Consider the following 16,507-nt stretch of genomic DNA (forward strand, 5'->3'; position numbering starts at 1 on the left):
GAAATAAATAAATAAAACGTCCATGTACAACTAAGCTTAAATTATCAATCTTCATAATTTTCCCTGGTGCACCTGTGTTCTGGCAAAGATTCAAAGGACACCCAAGAAGCCATTTTTGTAAACCAAACGACTTTCATGAAGAACCAACATCCCCATTTCATTTTACATCATATAATAAATAGCATTCCAAACAATCAGATAGAAGATAGAGCTCAATTTCATCAGCAATGCAAGAGGATTCAGATTATGCCGTTTAATGACTCAACTGAACTTAACATCACCTTCTTCCCAACTATTTTGGTGTCTAAAAAATGGGATCAAAATACGAGGGAAATTCTTCTATTCCCCAGGGTGCTGCAATAGGAGTATCCTCAATTGAAACAAATCAAGGCATGAAGACCTTGTGCATTTAATTTCCATCTTAAAACCTTGCAATTCTTTGATTCATGAAGGTAATGAAAGTATGTGATTAGGTTATCTATAACATTTGAAGGGGTTGAAATATCTGCATTATTATTATTTTTTTTTTATTGGCTTTTTTCAGCCTTTTATTAGGTGTTTTATGTAAGATCCCTATTATCATGGGGTCACGTAGATTTTGGCATATTTCTTGTTTTTCTTTGATTTAGTTTCCTTTCTTTGTACCCTATTCTTGTATATAAATTAGCTCTTGGCTCTCGGTTTGAGTAAGCCAAAACCCAAAACAACATCTTTTTGGTATCAGAACAAAACAAAAACCTTCGCCTCCCCATCTTCCTCCCCAATGCCGCCACCTTCTCTCTCCCTCTCTCAATTTTCCCTCACCTCTGGCGCACCTCCACCTCCTCCCAGCCCTTGCGCCAGACCCCTCGGTAACTCTCTGTTTTTGACTCCTTTTTTAGGAGAATTCCCTTGGGTTTTTTATGACCTAAGGGTCCTTTTGGTGTTTTATTTTCCCTGTGGGTTGCCGGTGTTTGTTCGGCAGCACATTTGGAGGAAAGCGCCGATTTTTCCGGCATTGTTTTTTTCTCTTTCCTCTTGGTTTGACATGTGGACCAACCTTATTTTGGTACTATGACTGATTATAGTAGCCAAAAGGACACTTTATCCTCAGTCTAGTATATTTTATCTTTGGCACAGCAGGTTACTAGTGTGGTCTTGAATGGGCGCAACTTCGTATCTTGGTCCCGTTCTCTTTAACTCTATATTGGAGGGATAGGGAAAACTGGTTGGCTTTTGGGTCTAGTCAAGAAACCAGAAAAGACGGATACTAAATATATTGCATGGGACATAGACAGGTGCACCATTCTGGGTTGGATCTTCAACTTAATAGAGGAGCATATCTATAATATGTTCATATTTCAGACTTCCGTTTTTCATCTTTGGCAAGCCCTTAACAAGATGTATGTTCATTCCCGCAATGACGCTCATATCTTTGAACTCTATTAGGAGATTGTTCATGCATCTCAGGAGACACTCAAGTTGTCAATATCAGAGTATTTTGGGTACCTCCAGTCTAAGTGGGAAGAATTAGCATAGTATGAATCTCTCTCCGATTTCTCTAAAGAAGCTGTAACTCTTTTGGTAGCATACCTACCAGTTTTTGATAGGTTTACGATCCGAGTATAATGCTCCTAGACTCCAGTTGATCAGATGGCTCTTGCTGCTAATTCTAGATTTCAGAGAGAGAGTTTATTTGTCAACATTGTGGAGCCACGGGTCATGTAAAGGAACGTTGCTTTAAGCTTAATCCCGATCTAAAGCAAAAAATTTCTCGCAATCGTCCTTCTGGCAGTGGTCGCACTGCTGCAGTAGCCCATACTATTGGTGGGTATGCTACTCCACAGATTGTTGTCCCTCCTGCTTCAACTCCTCCCAGACCATCTTTTCAGGACTTCAATCAGTTACAATCCCAGATTGGTCAGCTGCAGGAGCAGTTTAGAGCTTTGTCTACCAGGGTTGGCTCTTCTATTCCCACGGCTACTATAGCTATAGGTACTCCTGTTTTTCATGTTAAAGCGGAAAAACCTACTTGGGTTCTAGATTCCAAAGCCAATGATCACATAACTGGTGAGTTATCATATTTTCTACTCCCGTTACCCCTGTTAATTAAGCTGTTAGTCTAGCCGATGGGTCAACCACCATTATTCGTAGTAAAAGAGATGTTCATCTATTCCCTGATATTATTTTGTCATCTATTCTTCATGTTCCTAACTTTACATTTAATCTTCTATCTGTTAACAAACTTGCCAAATTACTAAACTATGTAGTGATTTTATTTCCTCATTACTATGTTTTACAGAACCTGTGTTCGACGAGGATTTTTGGCAGGGGATGTGAGCACGATGGCCTCTACTACTTTAGGGATCCTCCACCGACACCTCCTCCACTTGCTTCAAGCCTTCAAGACTCTGTTCTTTAAATTTATGGTATGCTCGCCTTGGGCATGTAAACTTTCAGTATTTATGTCTGCTTTTCCCTTCATTAATAACTGCTTGTAAGGATAATAAGTTTCAATGTGAGATTTTTGAGCTTTCTAAATACACTAGAACCAGTTATATTTCTTATATGCATTGTGCACCTAGTATGTTTGAAATCATACATTCTGATGTGCGGGGTCCTTCTCCTGTTACTGCTTTTTCGAGGCATTGTTTTAATGTCACATTCATTGATGATTATTCCCGCTGCACATAGGTATATTTACTTTAAAAGAAATCTGAAGTTTTTTCCTTGTTCACTTAATTCCTCCAAGTGATCAAAACTCAATATAAAACTGTTGTTAGGAATATTAAGTCTGACAATGGTCGTGAATATGTTTCCAATGAGTTTCGGTCTTAACTTAACAAACATGGTATTCTTCATCAACTTACTTGTCCATATACCCCTAAACAGAATGGTGTGGCAGAGCGTAAAAACCGCGAACTAATATCAGTTGTTCAACGTCTTTAAGTGGTATGAATGTGCCAAAGTCATTCTGACACATGGTGGTTCTTATAGCTACTTTTCTCATTAATCGTACCCCTAGTAGAGTATTAAATGGTAAGGCCCCCTTACAAGTGCTTCGGCCTGATATTACTCTTTTTTCCATTATGCCTCGGGTGTTTGGATGTACATGTTTTGTTCAGAATCGTAGCCCTTCTCATACTAAACTTGATGACAAGGCCATTGAATGCATTTTTTTAGGATACTCTTCAATGTCAAAAGGTTACCGGTATTATGATCCTGTACACAAACACATGTATCACTCTCTTGATGTCACCTTTCATAAGCATACCCCTTTTTATGGTTCTAACACTATCTTACAGGAAAATTCTACACTCGATCAAGAGGCCTCTCCTCTAGATCAAGAGGCACCTCCTCTTGCTCGTCCTCTTCCTATTTTCCAAGAAGAGTCTTCTCTTGTGGTTTCCTCACCCACTTTGCAGGTCTATTCTTGCCGCCCTCGTGCTCCGCCTCCACTGCCTTCATCCTCTTCAGATACAGGTTCAGGTACATCTCCTCTCTCTCCTTTACATTTCCTTGACCCTATTCCTAAGTCTCGGTATCTCAATCAGGACCGCAAACCCCCTGCTCAATTTAGATTCGCTTGTAGTACTGATCATCCTATTTTGTAGTGTATCTCTTATGATGTTCTTTCAGGCTCTTACCGACCCTTTCTAGGAAAACTTAATTCCATTTCCATTCTCAGAAATATCTCTAAGGCTTTCCTGGTAAAGACTTTAATGATACCTTCGCTTCAATGGCTAAATTGACCTCAGTTCATTTGCTTGTCTCCCTAGCTGCCTCTCACTATTGAACTCAATGCTTTCCTTAACAGTGATCTTCTTGAGACTATTTATATGGATCCTCCACCCGGTTTTCGAGCTAAGGGGGAGTATGCTGGAAAGGTCTGTCGATTGCGAAAGTCTTTGTATAGGTTAAAACAATCTCCCAGAGCTTGGTTCAGCCGGTTCAGTAATGTAATTTTATCCATAGCGTTTGTTAGATTTCATTCTAACCATACATGTTTTATCCACCGTTCCTCTACTGGTCGATGTATCATTCTTCTTGTCTATGTTGATGATATCATCATTACTGGCAATGACATCCCTGTGATTGCTCAAGTAAAGCTTCAATTGGCTAAAGCTTTTGATGTGAAAGACCTTAGGCAACTCGGGAATTGAGGTTGCTAGATCTAAGTAAGGTATCTCTTTATCGCAAAGGAAGTATGCCTTGGATCTTCTTCGAGACACAGGTATGCTTGGGTGTAAACCTGCTTCCACTCCTATGGATCCTAATATGAAGATCTCGGCCGAGTCTTTCTAATCCCTCGCAGTATCAGCACTTGGTAAGAAGATTGATTTATCTTACCAACACCTGTCCTAATTTGGCTTTTGTTGTTAGTGTTGTGAGTTAGTTTATGCATGCTCCTCGTACAGCTTATATGGATGCGATATATCAAATTCTTCGATATCTTAAGTCCTGTCCTAGACTTGGATTATCCTATTCTTCTAACAGGCAGGTTGGGCTATCATGTTTTAGTGATGTAGATTATGCTGGGTCTAAGAGTAACAGACGTTCCACATCTAGCTTTTGTACTTTCAATGGAGATTATCTTATATCCTGGAAAAGTAAGAAGCAACCTGCAATTTCGAGATCTTCAGCAGAGGCTGAGTATCGTGCCATGGCCCAGGTTACTTGTGAGATTCTCTAGCTTCGATCTTTCTTGGAGGAACTAGGGCTAAGTGAAAAACAGTCCTCGGACTTGTTTTATGATAATAAGTCAGCCATCATGCTTGTTTCAGATTCTATTCTTCATGAGAGGACTAAACATATAGAGGTGGACATTCATTTTATCATAGAGAAGGTTCGTTCGGGAATTATCAAGCCGTGCTTTGTTCGGTCCTCTAATCAGTCGACAGATGTGTTCACCAAATCCGTTGGTCCATCTTTGCTTCATTCCTTGATAACCAAGCTGGGCTTGATTAATATCTTCACTACAACTTGAGAGGGAGTGTTGAAATATCAGCATTATTATTATTATTATTATTTTTATTAGCTGTTTTCAGGCTTTTATTAGGTGTTTTATGTAAGATCCCTATTATCATGGATCACGTAGATAAGATCCCCATAATCATGGGATCACGTAGATTTTGGCATATTTCCTGTTTTTATTTGATTTGGTTTCCTTTCTTTGTACCCTATTCTTGTATATAAATATAGCTCTTGGCTCTAGGTTTGAGTAAGTCAAAACCCAAAACTTCTTCTTTTGAACGCAAAACATTATCTTAAAAGGTGATTGACTACAAAGTAGAATGCAATCCTTTTTTTAAAACTAAAGTTATAGCCAAAACAGAGGTAAAAAACACATGATGTCCTTCCTTGAAACTTGATCCTAATATATTAATAGCAACAGACCGATGGAAAATGAAAATATGCTCATTTAGAAAGCCCCACTTTTCCTACAGGTACTTCTCGACCTTCTGCTTTGGGAGGTGAGGAAGTAACACTATCTATTTAAAAGAACCCACTTTGCCCCTACGGGTACTTAAACCCTAAACCTTTTACTTTGGGAGGTGACGAGGTACCACAAGGCTACAACACCTTGGTGGTGTGTTTAACACAACTGAACCGTGAGATTTCAGTAAGGTGTCCAAAGACTCCAAACACCTTCCATTCATAGAGGAAAAAAAGAACATGCACAAACACAAACAACTTGAGAATAAGTCATCAACCACATTGATCTTACCAATTAGACACCTGCACATAATAAGGTTAGGGGCAGCACCATCCTTTTTGGCTTGAGAAAAGAGCATCATGCCGACTTCTAGATCGTCCTTTCTACAAAAAAAAAAAAAAAAAGAAAAGAAATACAATGTAATTTAGAAAAGAAAATTTGTAAGGCAAACATATATATCAATACTGCTTGTCAAAGACAATATATAAAGACAGGAGCAATTACTTTTCACTTGCCACAAATAGAATGGAGTATGTGATGGTATTGGGGCACAAGCCCATCCTCTTCATTTCAGATAAAACATCCACAGCCTTCTGCAGTTGTTCCCCATCACCTGTAGTGAAGTTTTCTTATATAGATTTTTTCTACATGCAATTCCAATTTGACAAAGCAAACCAATATAAGATTGCTTTAAATGCCACACCAGTGCTTCAGTACTTTACCTCCTGAAAATAATTAATTTGGCAGCATTTTGTTCAAATATCAAATTCCACCCCTTATAGTATATAAATTATATCTTATAACACTAGCTGCATTTGATATTTTAAAAAGTAACTTAGGGCCATCACACAGCACACAAAGCAAAATCCAGAAATGGACATTTTCAGGAGTTAGCTTCCCTCCTGCCATGGCATCCAAAGGGGTGGAGTTTATAACATTGATTACTGCTTCAATTGTATCACTTTCTTCAATCAAATGAAGTAACTACTAAAATATAACTAGTATATCACTGTTTTAAATTGCAAGATATGCATGTTTAGTAAGAAGATGGAACAAATAAAAGGACTCAAAAAAGTGCATCTGCTGAAGGTACGTTCTGCCTTTATATAGTAAAGATTATGATGTAGTAATGTGATGCCAAAGGGAGAAAAAACATTTGCTGAAAGTTTTGGTGAGGCTTACGGACAGTGACACTACCATTCACTAATTTATGGACAAATATAAACACAAAACTGAGTTACCTTTAGGTGCACAGCCACAGCTGAAGTACCAAACTTGAAAGGTCCCCATGGACAATAAACACCTTTCAGCACTATTGACACCATCAAATTTATTGTAAACACATTATGTAGTGTATCTTTAAAATTAGGTTTACTGTCTAGGTGGCTCTAATCACTATCAAGGAAAAATCTAATTACAAATAAAATAACCAAATTGCAATGAAACAATTTTTAAATCCTTAATTTCGACCATGTATATACAAATATAGCTGCTATTGAAAAACCGGCATTTCAAATCAGTTCAGCAATTCATGTCATGTTAAATTTGTACCCTTTATGGTTTCTTTTCACACCTAATAAATAAAAAACCAAAAAAAAGACAAAAAAGAAAGACAGCAGATAGGAGGCTTCCCACTTTAAAAGCTGGAAATTAATCTAAATTCCTTTCTCCTCAAAACTCTTCATGTCATCCATCAAAAAAGTTGAAATACATAAACTAATGCTAGGCCGGGAAATTATAAGCTACAGAATTTTGGAAGAAAATGTAAGCCTACTTATGCTCAATATATTGGGTTACACTGAGACAAGATGTATAAAGAAATAGAACTTACACAAGGCAGTAATTAAGGCATTCATTGTAGAAACGGTTGGTTTCAACTTAATGGATTTAATATCCTCATATAGCTCCAGTGCCTTCTGCCAATTGTTTGCCTGAAAAATCATCAGACAATTCCATCACTGTTGAACCATATCATGCAGCATAAGAATAGTGTAACTAATTCATATTTCATTTAAACGATTAAGTGCGTGCATAAAAAGTCTTTGAAGAAAATTACACATGAACTTATATACCTTGCCCAGAAGTCAGGCAAGAGAACAGAAGAAATGCAAAAAAAAAAAAAAAAAAAAGGATAGAATTGTGTAAAGGCTTAAATGAGATAAATCACTCATTCACAGCTCTAGTATTTATCGATAAAAAGAGCACATGTTCATATTACAAAAAAGGAAATTAAATCAAATCTAAATCAAATCACAGCATATTCTATGCCATTATTTGTGGCTATCAAATCTCCGCTAATATGGTAAGTCATTCCATCAATCGTGGCTAACATATCTGTTAACACTCCCCCTCAAGTTGGTGCGTGGATATTTGAAACGCCCAACTTGGACAATGCATTCTCAAACACAATCTGGTTAACGCCCTTTGTAAGAATGCAGGCTGAGGAGTGCAAAATCAACAATTTCTCCTCGATCCATAAACAACCAACCATGTCTCCCTAGACCGTAAACAACCAACAATGTCTCCTCAGACCATTCCCTTCCTATACATGTTTAAAATATGTAGATAGAAGAATCAATAATGTCTCATCAGACCATTCTCCTTCATACATATGTTTAAACAATGTAGATAAAAGAATCAACAATGTCTCCTCAGACCATAAAAAAATAAAATAATAATAAAAAAAAAAAAACAACCATGTTTCCTCAAACCATTTCTAAATGGGTGGTGCCGAACTTGTAATGCCCTCATTGCAGTTGGACCACCCTGGCTCTGATACCAAGAAGAAATGGAAAAGAAATATAAAAAGAAGAATAAATGAGAAAATTGTATAAAGGCTTGAATGAGATAAATCACTCATTCACAGCTCTAGTATTTATAGATAAAAAGAGTACATGTTCATATTACAAGAAAGGAAATTAAATCAAATCTAAATCAAATCAAGCATATTCTATGCCACTATTCGTGGCTATCAAATCTCCGCTAATATGGTAAGTCATTCCATAAATCGTGGCTATCATATCTGCTAACGGAACAGTGTCTCAACCACATAATCCAGACCAGGGTTTGGAAAATGGTAAGGATCAATAGCTTGACAACAAATAAAAAAATTATATATATATATATAACTAAATAAATTAATAAGAGTTTGGACCTAAACCAGGACGATAGGTGTATTGTATACAACCCCATTTTGTACCACCCTCTTTCAAAAACATGCAAAAATCACACTAAGAAACAATCAACTACTTGTCATCCTATCACATGTCACGCCCTCCCTTTCAGCAATTCATCTAGTCCCATAATGAGCTCGGGTCAATGGGAAAAAGCCTAAACAAATGGTCCTGTTAACTGCATGAGTAACAAATTTGGCCACACTTTTCATACCCTATAAAGGTCGAATCCAGAAAGCAAAACAGCCCTGAAGCCAACTCTCCCACCAAAAACTGGAATTCAAGTTAACCACCAGTCCTGCAATTGACTCCCTAGTTTCAGAATTTGAGCCCATATTTTAAGACTTGTAAGTATCCAAAATGTAAACTAAAGCCAATTCCAAATTCTCCCTTCTATCCTCTAAAAAATTGTCTCCAAGTTAACTACAGGTCCCATCATAGAATTTCCTGTTTTGAACTTGAATCTCCATTTACAAACTTAGATCCAAATCAAAATCTGAGGCAATTCGGACTAGCTCCCTCATCCTCTAGAAAACAGTGTCCAAATCGTCTACTGATACTAATGTTAACTTTGTTGTTTCAGATTTTGACAGCATATTTGAAAATATGGGAAGATTCTAATACAAACTAAAGGCCAACTCCAAACTAGTTCCTTCTCCCTTTACAAAATAGCATTCAATTCAACTGCAAGTCCCACTACTGCTTTCTAGTTTCAAACATTGACCTCCCGTTTTAGAATTTGAAAAGATCCAAATCAAAAACAAAAACCAGTTTTTATGCCACCTATTTATATAGATGTCGAGTACATTATCAGAGTAAGGAAGAAAGAAATATTCCTCTCAATAGTTTTCTGTTTTTTATGGTTTCAGAGCAGGGACTTAATCTCTGACTCTTCCCAAAACCCTAGAACCTGTTAGCCGTCCTTCACCATGTCGGAAACTACATCCGGATCCACCACTTCCAAAACAACCACGGAAACCCATGCCCTTAACTCTGATTCTCACTCTGTCCAAATCACCAACATGAAACTGAATGGTGATAATTTTCTGCAATGGTCTCAATCTGTCCGAAAGTACATTTGGATTTGGGAAATCAATCCCAAATATATGAATTGACAATAAAACTTGGAGGAATTCGTCAAGGAGAGGACAGTGTGACCAAGTATTTCAATTCTCTAAAGAGGTTGTGGCAAGATCTGGACCTGTTCAATGACTATGAGTGGAAATCACCAGACGACTGCAATCACATTAACAAGGTGGTGGAAGACCATCGAATCTACAAGTTCTTGGCCGGATTAAACATTGAATTTGATGAAGTCAGGGGGAGAATAATTGGTCGCCAACCTCTGCCTTCTATCGGTGAAGTCTTTGCCGAAGTTAGCAGGGAAGAAAGTCGCAGGAACATTATACTTGGAAAAAAGGGAGCTGTTGCACCTGTCAAAAACTCAGCCATGATTGCATCAGATGCAAGTGCAAATAAGGCCTTTACCAATAATCAAGTAAGGCAGAATGAAAAGCCTTTGGTGTGGTGTGACTACTGCAATAAACCACGCTATACCCGAGATAACTGCTGGAAGATCCATGGAAAGCCTGCAAATTGGAAGAGCAGCATGCCGAGTGACAAACAAACTCATGCATCGTCCTATGCAAATGAAGCTGAGACGAGTCCATTCGGTAAAGAGCAGATGGATCATCTTCTTAAACTGCTAAAGTCCAATTCTTTATCCGGTACTCCTAGTGGTTCTCTTGCACAAACAGGTAGCAATCCTAATGATCTATCATGTAGTCAAAATCCTGCCCCTTGGATCATTGATTCAGGGGCATCTGATCACATGACCTCTTCTTATTTATTCAATACTAATTTATCCTGTTCTGGAAGCGAAAGAGTTAGGATTGCCGATGGCAGTTTCTCACCTATTGCAGGAAAAGGTCAAATAAAAATTTCAGCAAATATAACTCTTAAATATGTCCTTCATGTTCCTAAACTGAACTGCAATTTGTTATCTGCCAGTAAATTATCCAGAGACACTAACTGTCGTGTTGTTTTCTTTGACTCTTATTGTGAATTTCAGGACCGGAACTTGGGGAAGATGATTGGCAGTGCTAGAATGGTCAATGGTCTTTACTATTTTAATGATAATCTCTTCGGTACTAAAACAGCTCAAGGTCATAGTAGTAGTATTAGTTCAATTTCTGCTCGTGAACAAATAATGCTTTGGCATCTTAGACTGGGACATCCTAGTTTTCCGTATCTTAAACATTCGTTTCCTGATTTGTTTAAAAATTTGGGGGGTTCTTCATTTCAATGTGAAAGTTGTTATTTATCTAAAAGTCATTAAGCTACTTATCCAGCAAAACCATACCATACTTCTAAACCATTCTATTTGATTCATAGTGATGTGTGGGGTCCTCTCAAGGTCGCTAACATGACTGGTAAAAAATAGTTTGTGACTTTTATAGATGATCACACTCGACTCTACTGGGTTTATTTGATGAACGACAAATCTGAAGTAAAAAATAAGTTTCAAGACTTTTACAAAATGGTTGAAAATCAATTTCAATCAAAAATCAGTTTATTTCATTTTGATAATGGAAAAAGAGTATTTCAATGAATATCTAGGGGATTTTTTTAAGGAAAAAGGTAGTTTGCATCAATCCACCTGTCGTGACACTCACGGCATTGCCGAAAGGAAAAATAAATATTTACTTGAAGTGGCCCGTGCCATAATGTTTTCTATGCACGTTCCAAAATATTTATGGGGAGATGCAATTTTGATAGCATCCTATTAAATTAACAAAATGCCTACACGTGTTTTGCAATATGTCACAACTCTAGATTATTTCAAAAAACCCTTTCCTGAATGCAGAATTAATTCAGATTTGCCATTAAAAAATTTTGGATGCACTGTTTTTGTTCATATCAGCAAATTTCGATCTAAACTTGATCCGAGAGCAAAGAAGTGTGTTTTCATAGGATATGCCCCAAACAAAAGAGGATACAAGTGCTATAATCCACAAACAAAGAAAATTCTTGTGAGTATGGATGTCTCCTTTCTAGAAAATCAATCTTATTTTGCCAAAAATTGTCTTCAGGGGGAGATAGAGAGAAAAGAAGAAAATTTTTGGGAGACAACTTCGGATCCCTTACCATATCGTATTCTCTCGTCTCCTTCCCTTGTCTTTGAAAAACAAACACAAAAATAGGGTGTTCAAGATATGGAAAACGAAGGAAATCCGAGCCGATTTTTTCCAAACATAGATGGCTCGCAAGCAGGGGGAGAAATACTACAAAAGGAACAAATTGTTCCAGAACCTGAGTTTTTGGTTTATGCTCAGAAAAGGACTCAACAAATGAGTAAAGACCTGCCAACCATTCTGCCACAAAGTCAATCAGAATCTCTGGAGAAACGTCCCTCGAGCAGCTCAGGTAATACTAATCCTAATCTTTTACCTAGTGCTATACCCACATATTGTGATCTCCCTATAACCATTAGGAAAGGAATCCGAAAGTGTACCCAACATCGCATTGCCAAATATTTATCCAATGATAAACTTTCCAATGGTCATAGAGCATTTACTTCTAAAATATCTAACCTGTTTGTTCGAAGAACTATTAAGGAAGCCTTAGGTGAACCGAATTGGAAGTTAGCAGTTATGGAAGAGTTGAATGCTCTGGAAAGGAATGGTACTTGGAAGTTAGTGAACCTACCTGAGGACAAGAAGACCGTAGGGTGCAAATGGGTATTTACGGCGAAATGCAAAGCTGATGGTAGCGTGGAGAGGTATAAGGCGAGAGACTCGTGGCAAAAGGGTTTTCACAAACCCCTGGAATTGACCACCAAGAAACTTTTGCTCCGGTTGCCAAGATGAACTCAATTCGGGTTTTACTATCCTTGGTCGTGAATTACAGCTGCCCCTTACATCAATTAGATGTAAAAAATGCCTTCTTAAATGGAGATCTAAAAGAAGTTTATATGAGCCTCCCTCCAGGTTTTGAGAAGAATTTTGGTGAAGATAAAGTCAGCAAATTGAACAAGTCCATATACGGCCTCAAACAATCCCCAAGAGTGTGGTTTGAATGCTTTGGGAAGGTTATAAAAAACCTTGGTTACTATCAAAGTCAAGCAGACCATACTATGTTCTATAAACATTCAAGAGAAGGTCAAGTAGCTATCTTGATTGTTTATGTGGATGACATAATCTTAACAGGTGATGATAGTGCCGAACAGGAAAGATTGAAGAAGGGACTTGCTAAGGATTTCGAGATAAAAGACCTGAAAGCATTGAAATATTTTCTCGGAACGGAGTTCGCTAGGTCCAAGGAGGGTATCTTTGTCACTCAACGCAAATACACACGTGACTTGCTCGGTGAAACATTGCTTGGATGTAAAGCAGCTGAAACACCAACCCAGCCCAACTTAAAGCTGCAGCATGTTAAAATCGAAGACGTTGTAAATATAGAACAATTCCAGAGACTTGTTGGAAGATTAATCTATTTATCTCATACACGTCCCGATATAGCATTCGCAGTAAGTAGCGTGAGCCAATTCATGCATTCACCAGGACAGGAACACTTTGAAGCAGCATACAGAATCCTAAGGTATCTAAAAGGAACTCCTCGTAAGGGTCTGTTATTTAAAAAACAGGGGCCTCTTCAAGTTGAAGTCTATACAGATGCAGATTCGGCTGGTAGCATTACTGACCGGAAATCTACCTCAGGCTACTGTACCTTCGTTGGAGGGACTTTGGTTACTTGGCGAAGCAAAAAATAGAACGTAGTGGCTAGAAGTAGTGCAGAAGCTGAATTTAGATCAGTTGCACATGGAATTTGTGAAGCTTAGTGGATCAGAAGGTTACTAGAAGACTTAAAAATTCTGAGTACTTCACCAATGAAAGTGTACTGTGACAATAAGGCAGTAATTGCAATTGCTCGTAATCCTGTCCTTCACGACAGAACTAAACATGTGGAAGTTGACAAGCACTTTATCAAAGAGAAGCTTGAGAAGGGATTGACCTGCATGTCTTATATACCCACCACTGAGCAGATCGCAGATGTTCTTACAAAGGGACTACACAAAAGACAATTTGACTACTTAATTGGCAAGCTGGCCATGGAAAACATATTCAAGCCAGCTTGAGGGGGAGTGTTGGAAACGGAAATAATTCAGCCAAGATATAGCCGAAATTTCAGGGATATCATATATGTAAATATGTAGAATTAGTCAAAGCCTACAGAATAGGAAAGTTTAAATTTAAATAGAATCAATAGTTAATTAGTTCCTATTTTTATGCCTTGTATCACCTATTCATATAGATGCCGTGTACATTATTTAAGTAAGGAAGAAAGACATATTCCTCTCAATAGTTTTCTCTATTTTTTAGAACACATTTCTATATCCCCAGTTAGCTAAAGAATAGATCTAGTCTAACTTGGATCCTATTCTTTCCAACAATAAGAAAAGAGAAAACACCACAAAGCATTCCATGTTCAGTTTTTACTTCAATTTTATAAAGAATAGGATCTAGTATGGCTTAGATCATGTTCTTTCTAAGGTAAAAAAAGGAACAGTATTAGGTGTCCCATGTCAGTTTTTCCCTTTCCCAATTACCTAAAGTATAGGATCAAGTCTAACACAACTTAGTCTATTCTTGCCAAAGGTAAAAATAAAGTAAGCACCACCAGGTTTCCTGTTAAATTTCCACTTTCTTCAATTACCAGAAGTGTAGGATCCAGACTAATATCACTTGGCCCCTATTCCTGTCAAAGGTAAAGATAAAAACTATGCATTCTTAAGTATATCATGCTTGTTTTCTACTTTTAACATTTCTTTCTATTTACCAAAGGTAAATAGAATAAATGATACCCAAATTAACACTAATAAGTGCTACGAAGTACTACATGCTTAAATCTTTCCCTGTAATCTAAAGGGTAGGATCTAACATCGTAGGACTTCAGTTCAATCCTTGCCAAGGATAACACTAAAAAAGAACTATGAAGTATTTAGTATTCATTTGATTCTTTTAACTTTACCTAAAAGAGACAGATCTACTGTATCATGGTTAAGCTTCTACACATGATTAAAAATTAAGTTAACATTAAAAATAACTAATATGTATGCCATTCATGAACCTTCACTTTTCAATCAATTTTGCACATTTTCAGCATAGGGTGAGAGTGAGAACTTGTTTAATATGGTTAAGGCTAAAAAGACAACCCTGAAGAAGCAGAAATGGGCTCCTACAAGAAATTGACAACTGTACCACTCAAGAAGCGACACGCGTCACAGCAAGAGATCCGAACCACGCGCGGGTCAACCCGAACGGGGCAACCAAAGACTACACTCGGCCATAAAAGGCAGCTTGGGCCAACCAAGGAGAAAGGAGGCCCAAGATCCCGGAATGTGGTCACCAAGAAAGAAAAATTAGGGTAAAGAATAGGATGTATAACTATAGAAGGTGAAGGAAGTAAAAGGGGAGTATTCCTTGTATGAGAAAACTTTCTATTATTGAAGGAGAGAGAATTCTTGTACACACAAACCAAAAGCTCTGATGATATGCTATGTCCCAACTAGTGAACTAGATCTAGAGAGTAGATGAATAGGTTTCGTTAAATCTCAACCGCCAATAACTACATTTTGAATTTTATCAATTATTTCTTAAACCGATATAATAAAAATAATGAATACAAAACACAGAATTAATTATAAATCAATCATAAAGACATCCAAAATACGTGAAAAACTCTAGAAAATGTTAAACCAATGAACCTTAGGTTAGACAGAACAATCCACTATATGAGAAAAGGTTTAAAATCCTAGGTAACATATTCTAAATCCCATAGATTCCCCTCGTTCCATTAGATCCAGATTTCTGCTGGATGTTCTCCCTCAAATTTGGCTCTTCTCCTTGTGATTTGATCTCAGCTAGCAATCTAAACCTTGGGTTCTTTGTGTGATTCAGTGTTGATGAATTTCAGTGCTCCAAAGTTTGTAATCAACACTATGAATACTACTTATCATCAAATGCTATATGCTAGATGATGATATTGATGATCAAAGAAAGAATTTGCTCTTAGGATGTATTGCCATCTACCTCTCTCTCTATGTTTATGCACTCTGCGTATTTATAAATTTTTTCTGGCTAAAAACAATTAGGATTTTAAAGTTGTATTCAGAAAAGGAAACAGGATCTTACAGGTTCAATGGATTCTCCTTCAGAATAGCTCAATCGAACCAAGTCCTTGCTGGTTCTATAATGTATATTATGCATCCTAAGCAAGTTATATGATATGAAAGCATAAAATGAAACTCTATTTTGTGAGTTCATAATTCAATAGGTGAATTTACCTTTTTTACACTTTCTTTTTCTTCAAATTTGTCTTAAAAACCATGATTCCGAGGTAAATTCTAACCCGAACTATTAAATTAGCTTTTGAAAATAACTTAACAAAACTATGGGGCCTGTTTCCCATGAAGCCGTATGGAACACACCGGCCTCTCTGAAGGTGGGCATTTTGGCTTGGACAGAGGGTCTGGGAAGGATCTTAACCTGGATAACCTGAGGAGGAGGAGACATGTTATAGTGAATTGGTGTTGCATGTGCAAGAGGGATGACAAGTCGGTAGATCATAATAGAGGCTGTACAGTGTACAGAACGCTCCCAAACCCGTGATTGTTGGAGGTTGGCACCCTTGTATGGTTAGTGGTGTTTGTGGAGAGAACGGATTAGGAGATCCTTCGACGGTGACGAGTCTTCTATTGGGAAGATTAAATTCTCTATTATTAGTTCTCTTTTTGGTTGGGTAATTGGGAGAAATTGTAAATCTATAGGGGAGAGAATTGATTTTTTGGACATATTGAGAGTTTAGGGGCCCTATTTGGCCTTTGTGTAGCTTTTGTGGGATGCTTTCCCTGTCTGAA

At 37.5% G+C, this 16,507-nt stretch overlaps 1 protein-coding gene across 2 annotated transcripts in view; it reads right to left on the reverse strand.

The window, feature by feature from the left end:
- The window catches only part of LOC132300817 (pentatricopeptide repeat-containing protein MRL1, chloroplastic), a 41,112-nt gene that overhangs the window by 4,607 nt on the left and 19,998 nt on the right, over positions 1–16,507 (reverse strand). For both annotated transcript variants that reach the window (XM_059798059.1, XM_059798060.1), the window contains 3 exons: positions 7,248–7,347; positions 5,921–6,029; positions 5,708–5,799 (listed from right to left, as the gene is read on the reverse strand). In XM_059798059.1, coding sequence (XP_059654042.1) covers positions 5,708–5,799; positions 5,921–6,029; positions 7,248–7,347 — 301 coding nt within the window. The remainder of the gene's footprint in view (positions 1–5,707; positions 5,800–5,920; positions 6,030–7,247; positions 7,348–16,507) is intronic.

This window comes from Cornus florida, unplaced genomic scaffold (genome assembly GCF_030987335.1).
Source record: "Cornus florida cultivar Cherokee Brave unplaced genomic scaffold, ASM3098733v1 CherokeeBrave_3.0.0_Hap2_Chr03, whole genome shotgun sequence".
NCBI lineage: Eukaryota > Viridiplantae > Streptophyta > Magnoliopsida > Cornales > Cornaceae > Cornus > Cornus florida.